Source organism: Rhagoletis zephyria, unplaced genomic scaffold (assembly GCF_001687245.7).
Source record: "Rhagoletis zephyria isolate East Lansing unplaced genomic scaffold, Rhagoletis_zephyria_1.1 Rzeph_scaffold_03201, whole genome shotgun sequence".
Lineage (NCBI taxonomy): Eukaryota > Metazoa > Arthropoda > Insecta > Diptera > Tephritidae > Rhagoletis > Rhagoletis zephyria.
The window spans coordinates 59279-67081 of record NW_016160284.1 but is presented as its reverse complement, the minus strand read 5'-3'; the positions used below and the strand labels follow the sequence as shown (position 1 = coordinate 67081).

The window sequence follows — 7803 nt, the reverse complement described above, 5'->3', positions numbered from 1 at the left end:
CCTCGATGGGGTCTGTCCATAAGGCCAGAGGCGTTAGCAGGGTGGGGTTAAGTGGGTATGCGAAGAGATGCTGCGAGTCATGGGGCTTCTCTCCGAGTGCGGGGAATTCATTTAGCACATCTGCATTTATTCTGCTCAAGTATGAGTTCAACCTGCTGCAGTAGCCAGATCGAAGTTGGGCTTTGGGGTCCGAGTCTCCCGAGGCAGACGAAGCTCTGTCTCGACAACGTCTGGTGGTTGCGTGCCCAGAACGGCATACACAGATCGAGAGTCTATATAACTGTCGGTAGGCTGTTGGGTCCAGAGGTAGTTTTTTGAATTCCGGACTTCGCCCGCCAGTTCATAAAGATGCCTTCTGACATGCCGTCGCGAGGGTTCTTCCGCAAGCAGATGTCTGTTCGGGTACCTAACACGGTGACACCCCACTAGGAATTCCTTGCAGAGCATTGTGTTATGCTCCTTAATCGGGAGCATATTGGCCTCATCAGAAGGCATCCTGTCGTTGTCTGAGTGCCGTGTTTTGGCAAGTCTGCAGATCGGAAGAGCACACGTNCTCATCAGAAGGCATCCTGTCGTTGTCTGAGTGCCGTGTTTTGGCAAGTCTGCAGTTTCATCCACTGCGTCCTACTAGTCCCCGATAACCACACAGGCGTTGCATAGTTCAGAACCGGGCGGCCAATTGCCTTGTACGTTGCCAGCAACGTTTCTTTGTTCTTTGTTTGTAGGGGAGAGGGTTAGGCTCCGTGTAGTGACGAAGCGAGAAAGCTCGGTGAAATAACCGTTATCGAGCAATCGTCAGCATAAGAGACAATCGAGACTACCTCTGGTGGTTGAGGGAGCGTAGAAATGTAAATGTTGAACAGTAGTGGGGAAAGGGCGCCACCCTGTTGAACTCGCTGTTTTATTTTCCTAGGTTTGCTCGATTTGTCTCTAAAGATCACTGACGACTACTCAGGTATTTCGCAGCCCACCGTTTGTCTTCTAGTAGCGTCACTTGAATAGTTCTATATAGCTATCGGGCGAGAAGACTCTCCTTTGTTGGACGGTTTCCCCGGTGGACAATCACCTCACGGTTGGCCAAAGCTTGCTCACACCAGAGGCGAAGTTACAGGTCTACAGATGGTCTTCCCACTTCTTCCGCTTATTTACGTTCACTAGTTGCCGAATCTCCGAGTTAAGATCCCTGATACGGGGATTTACGGGATCGGCCTGCCGAAGGGATTCACCTTTTTGTTATTAAATTTGTCGTTACAGTTTTGAATTTGGAAGGAATTGGTTTTAAATTTTGTTCACTCTACAAAGACACAAAATTGTTCACTCTATAGAATACTCAATGGAAAAATTTTCATGTTCACTCTTTCGAGGTGTTCGTAGCATCGGGTGTTCACTCCAGCCAGATAACACTGTATATATATCTCATGATCCGCTGATCGGATCTTAAGCAGATTAGTATGGGACCACCTCTGAGACACTTCGGTTGACGTGGTCCAAAGTTATGCGGTAACATACATAAAAAAAAAAAAAAAAAAAAAATTCCGACGAACTGATAACCTCCTCCTTTTTTGGAAGTCGGTTAAAAACAGGATGGAATATGAAACATGACAAATGTTTAAACGCGAAATTGCTCCTTCTTATTAAAATGAAACGCTCGAGTTCCGATTAAAAAGTTAAAATATTTTTGAGATGAAACTTCTTCAGCGGCGGTTGGTTGGTTGGGAGTAAATTGGCAAATTCAACGGAAATTGCACACGGAAATGGTGCAACGGTTCATCAGTGTGTTTTGTTATCGATATTTACTTGGATACTTTCATCGATATTTTTATCGATTTGGGCATCAATATTTTCATCGATATTTATCGATTTTGCTATCGATATTTATAGATTTTGTTATCGTTTTTCATCTGTATTTATCGATTTTTTTATCGATTATGTTATGGATATTTTTATCGATTTTGTTATGAATATTTTTATCGATATTTTTATCAACTTTCTAATAGATTTTGCTACCAATATTATCGAAATTTTTATCGAATTTTTCATCGATTTTATTATCGATATTTTTATCGGTTTTGTTATCGATATTTCGTTGGATTTCACTATCGATTTTGTTATCGATAGAGTATAAAGATAAAAATGAAGATAAAGGAAAACAGAATAACATAAATCTAATTAGAGCGAACAGGGGTAGAGGTAGGTATCTACTTAGAAAGAAAAAAGACAAAAAATATAACCTTAAGCAAAAGCAGATGTGTGTATGTATGGCAAGAATGATAGAATACAAGGTTGCGCCGATCAGAGAGGATTTTTGAGAATAACTTTTGTGTGACGTCACACTGGTGCAATTGCGAGAGAGAAATGCCAAAACGTGAGCAAGAATGGAAGAAGAAGAAAAAATGTTGCAAGGAAAACGTAAACAAGTTTCACAAGTGTGACGTCATGCAAACAACGATTCTTTCAAATTCGTTAAGAGAGGAATAGCGGTCCGAGATCGGCGCAACCTTTGTATTCTCTCAATCGTGTTTGTATGGCATATGTATGTATGTATATTGGTTATGAGACAAAATAAGTATGTATGTAACGTAAGTTTCACTTCTCCAGTGTGGCCCAGGCGCACTTACATAGATAACTAGATATGAAACTCTTTTTCTCGTGAGAGCGCTGTCAAAGTGTGTATTTTTTATAACATTCTCCAGTAGAGCCACTGTGACGAAAACATGTATGGGCATTTATAGAGAAATTTATGGAGAAACTTTTGATTAAACACAACGAACAAAAGTTGCAATATTCTTCATATCTATTTGATATTTCACTTTTTATATTGCCAGGAAAATTGCGTTTAGTTACAAATACTGTTTTATAGTAATATTAAAAAAATGCGGGAAGAAGAAATCCACTGAATTCAATGTGATGGATTTTCCACACGTCTAGTGGTAGCTCGCCAGTTCGCGTGTCAGCTGTTTATCTGCCCAGGGATTGGCAGTGCTGCCAAGTACGAAAACGAGTTCCTGGGCGCGCTCTCAGAAAAAATGAGAGAGTTTCATATCTAGTTATCCATGGCAGTTACTTTTTTTTTCTTTATTAAGGTATTCACTGATACCAATCGGTTTTATATGTATGCTCCAAAAATGGCTAAGTGAAGAAGAGTGAAGTTGTCGGCTCCCTTCCGTACGCTCGGGCTTTTGTATCAGGGATGGTGTTAACGTGAGAAAGAGAAAGTAAGGGAAGTGGAAGACGAAAGGAGGATCACTAGGGTGTGGACAGATGGGTGGGATATACGGGTTATAAGTATGACAGAAAAACAATTCAAAATATTTTTTTTACTATATACATAAGGGCGGAGAAAAAAAAGCCATTTTCCGATGGCATAATATTTACGGTGATATCTATGTCACCCAGTAAAAGCCCTGGACCGGCATTACATAAACGTTAAAACTAGGGGGTCATACGTAAGTGCTGATACTAATTCGCTCAATCTGAAAAGTATTTAGCGTTATATAATAGCATATTTAATAAATTTAACCTACGGTTGCAATACATACCGACGGAACTTCACTTAAATGTGTGCTATCGACATTTAATTATTGGACCCTCCTTATATTGTTTCTATATTAAATATTTTCTGTAGTTTTCCTTATGATAAATTTTTCCAATAATGCACAATTTCTTTTGAAAGAGGTGCCTATAGCTCCCCTATCAATCAAAAGGAATACTCCTGGATTATTCTCTTAGGAGACATCGCTTTTTGCTCCTAAGCGCGTAATAACGGAGTACAAAACCGACAAATTTCAGTTATCGCTCCGTAATCATGCCTCAGGGAGTATTATTTTGCTGCTCACTTAGGAGATCCTCGATTGGACTCCTAAGCAAGTTACAAAGGAGGTCAGAACCAACAAATCTCCCCTATTGCTCCGAAATCAGGCCAAAAGGAGTACTCTTCTATTCCTCACATTGGCAGATCTCCCTTCAAGTTCTAGTGGGTAGTTCCTTTGCATTTGGCTTTCGGTTGTGTATTGGAATTTAAAAATCAATTAAAGAAATAACAAAAGGTAATCATTAACTTCATATGTGTGGTCCTTTCGAGCGAACTGCATTACATGCCCGTTAAGTTAATTAAACTCCTAATCATTTAAGCCACATTCATTTTTTTTATTTGATATGCAAATTAGTTTGGTTTCATTAAACCAACACTGTAAATATGGCGCTGTGTGGCCCAATTAAGTCTCAAAGGATTAAGAATCCTGACACTGATACTACACCATCATCAAGTGTCCGAGTAAAGCATTTTGAAAGAAAAAAGGCAGCAAACAAGGCACCTCCAACCAAAACTTCAACAAATTCACACTAAATAAAGCCATTCGAATGTTCTTATCTGCGCCTGCGTCTGTATCGCCGTACCCTCGCTGCCATGATTGTACAATCAACTAGACGGGTGGGCAGGCCGAACCAGCAATTAACACAGTGGTGCAGAGATCAAGACCCGCACCGCCGCACATGTGGCAGCAAGAAGGCAAGTGAAGAGAAGTTCGGAAGAGCGCGCACACACAGCAAAACAGTTTCGGAAGTGAACGAAGGTGTGCATAATTAATTCGCGAAAAATACTCGCGTGCGTCCCTCCGGTACCCCGGTACCCCGCAGTGATCCTCAAGCGCACTGAAGAAAACAGTAGCCATAATCCGCTGCGGCAGAAGTCGTATCCCATCAGCAACAACACAATAAAATGATTCATTAGTAACGGACAGCTAATGTTGCATGCAACGCGGGCACATATCATGCAACCCACACACTCGCTTTGCTAGAGCAATGTCGGGCGCACAGATACGGAACGAAGTAGAGGAAGCCGTACGTTGCTTATTGGCTGTTGATTTGCATCGTCAAGCAGTCGCCAGCACCCGCCCCTTGATTCGCCCCGCTAACTGCTGCCACTGCATGTTGCCACTGGTTTAGTGTTTCAACGGAACCAAGTCATGAATGAATGAATTAATTCGGCCCGCCGCGCTCAGAATGCTCCGAATCCGCATGCGAAGTATGCTCGATGGCGGCCTGCCGATTTGACNCTTGCATCGTTGTTGCTTTCAACGTGCTATGCATGTATGTATGTATGTATGAATATATGCAAGTGCAATGAAGGTGGTCGCTGCATGGGCTGCTGTTGGAAATGTGTGTAGGTGTCATTCTTGGTAAATTGCAATTGAAATGCCACCCGAAACGAACAATTTGCCTACTGATTTTGTTGTCACTGTTGTTGTGTCTGTTATCTTCTCTTATTTGAGCTCATCGCTGGCTTGAGCAATGACCACAGCGAAATAAAACGGCGTGTTTCTTTAATTACTCAATCCCTTCTGGTTAATTCATGAATCTGTTGGCTGCAGTTCGCGTGAATCTGCCAAATTTCTTATGCTTGCTGGGTGTGTATGAGCAAATATTCCTCTCACTCCCCGAGTAGCTAGCCCGCGATGAGTACTTTAGCCAGGAAGAATATTGCAGGAATATGTAAATATGTATATGTGGAATGAAAACAAAAGCCGTATCATGAATCCCAGTTCGCGCTGTGCACCTTTTGTTTATAAATTTTATTCAGTAGCGTTGTTGGTTGGCCAGCGCTCAGCTTGATATTGCGCTCAGCATGTGGCACACTCGTAGTGTAAAGGTTACAACACTTAACAATAACTCTGCCCCAACACTGCCGAGTGCAGCAATTGCACTTGGCCATCACGAGTCCGCACTCGCAATCACATTGGCCATCTTCACTGCAGCTGCCGCGTCTCTCGGTGTCATCTGCTTGCTTTAAGGTGCCCTTTTATCAGCGCAAAAAAGCCACAATCTGTGACGCCCGCTGAAAGTTAAAGATTTTTGTTCGCTACATTCAATGCACAGAGTATATATGTAATCTGGTGTTACTTACTACATACGTTTATATGCTGACAATTTTATTCAATTGATTGAGCTGGTTGGCTACAGCGCTGCCCCAGTATCTGCATATGAGTGAAGGCGGGTGGGGTATACGTCTTTACCGCAGATACGCTTGTGAATGTAACCATAAGTGACTTCCGATTACTTAGTTTGATTCTAGTAATTCCACTCAATCTTCAGTGTTATATTTGCTAGAGCTGTAAATACTTTTTTCTGTCCTGGTTATGTTCAACTAGTTTTAGGCGCAAAAGTTTTGACAAAAAGTCAAGGTTGAATTGTGGGGTATATTATTTACCGTATGTATGTACAGTGGCGGATTTGACCTAAGGCCGAATAGGCCCGTACCTATGGCGGCCAATATGGTAAAAAATACACTGATGGTGACAAAACACGCACGACCCAAAGTAAATCCGCGTAAACTCGAAACTGCGATACTTAACCTTTAAAATCTATATGGTTGAAGTCGAAGAAAACACGAAAGCATTACAACTGGCTTTTTCTGCAAAATTAGAAGGAAATTTTTCAGAAGAATACCTGCACTTTCGTGCCTGGTGCAATATAAAAATTGAGGATCGGAAGAGTGCTATCAGTTTGTTGGAATGACTAAGAGCTGCAGAACTTCAAACCATTTACTCAAACGTGGACCTCGCTCTTCGTGTGTGTGTGTGTACTCCCGTCAGCAACTGGTAGGATGTCAGTGGGTTCGAGTCCAGTAGAATTTTTATTTCATTTTGTTTAACTCATTTGATTACTACTTTTTTTCTATATAGTTATAGGTAGTTGCGAACTTTTTAAATACAATTAAGCTCCCAAAATTTTAATGAACCACTTATAAAATAAAAAATATGAAATAAAATTAACCAAAAAAAGACATTAAAAATTAAAATAAAAAAATAAGAAAAGATAAAAAGTTATTGACAATTGCGCGAGTCGGAGATCGAACCTTCGGAATTGTAGTACGCAGCTCTCAACAATACTTAATTTCTTTGAATTAATTTAAAGCAGCCCTGGGTGGCGCCTGTCCGCACGACTGCGAACAGCACACAGTGACATCAATTGCACGCACACTACAAAAATTCTCTGTTGAAGCTGCCCACCTCTGATTTAAAGTCTTGGATTCGTAACGTCTTCATCTTACGCATTTTATGCACCAATTCGAATCTATACCTGTATCTTGATGGCGGACTCATTGCAACCGTGTTCGATTATTTATTCGTCTTTTTTCGTAAGCCGGTTTTCGAGTTATTCGAAAAATAGCAATTTGAAAAACCCGGTGCCCGATTTCGAAATTAAGGAAAATCCTGATAAACCGGCTATATTTTAAATATTTTCAATGCAGTAATACTTTTAGTCGGAAATCATATCAACTACAATATAACTGCTAAAAATACATAGGTATAGCTTTTACAAGATTCGATCGCTAAAACAACAGCCCTTTGTCACGCTAATTGCTGAACCAGACCAACTTTACATACATAAATATATATATAGAATATTGTAAATAGACATTCACCGAGAATCAAGAATGGTCCAAAGTTATGCGGTAACATACACAAAAAAAAAAAAATATTCCGACGAATTGATAACCTTCTCCTTTTGTGAAGTCGGTTAAAAATGGCAGAAGTGATGGCTATTTCGGAGATCACCACATCTCATCATCACACTTCTTCAGTTCGGTTATCATTTTATTTTTGAAGTTATTTTCTGCCTTTGGAAATTTTGCAGTATTTGAATTAAAATTATAAAAAATTCTAAGTTAAATTTTCAATAAATATTTAAAATTTTTAGATTCTAGTTTATTAAAACACTGGGTGAAAACACGGTTTATTCGGTTGTAAAAATCCGGTTTACTGAATATTCGAAAAATCAAGATGACAAAAAAACGCCTAAAAA

General features: G+C 40.3%; 1 protein-coding gene across 1 annotated transcript in view; it reads right to left on the bottom strand.

The window, feature by feature from the left end:
* Positions 1-6345: 6345 nt before the first annotated feature.
* The window catches only part of Rsbp15 (Radial spoke binding protein 15), a 4978-nt gene continuing 3520 nt past the window's right edge, over positions 6346-7803 (bottom strand). Inside the window, exon 4 of the mRNA XM_017623462.1 lies at positions 6346-6359. Coding sequence (XP_017478951.1) covers positions 6346-6359 — 14 coding nt within the window. The remainder of the gene's footprint in view (positions 6360-7803) is intronic.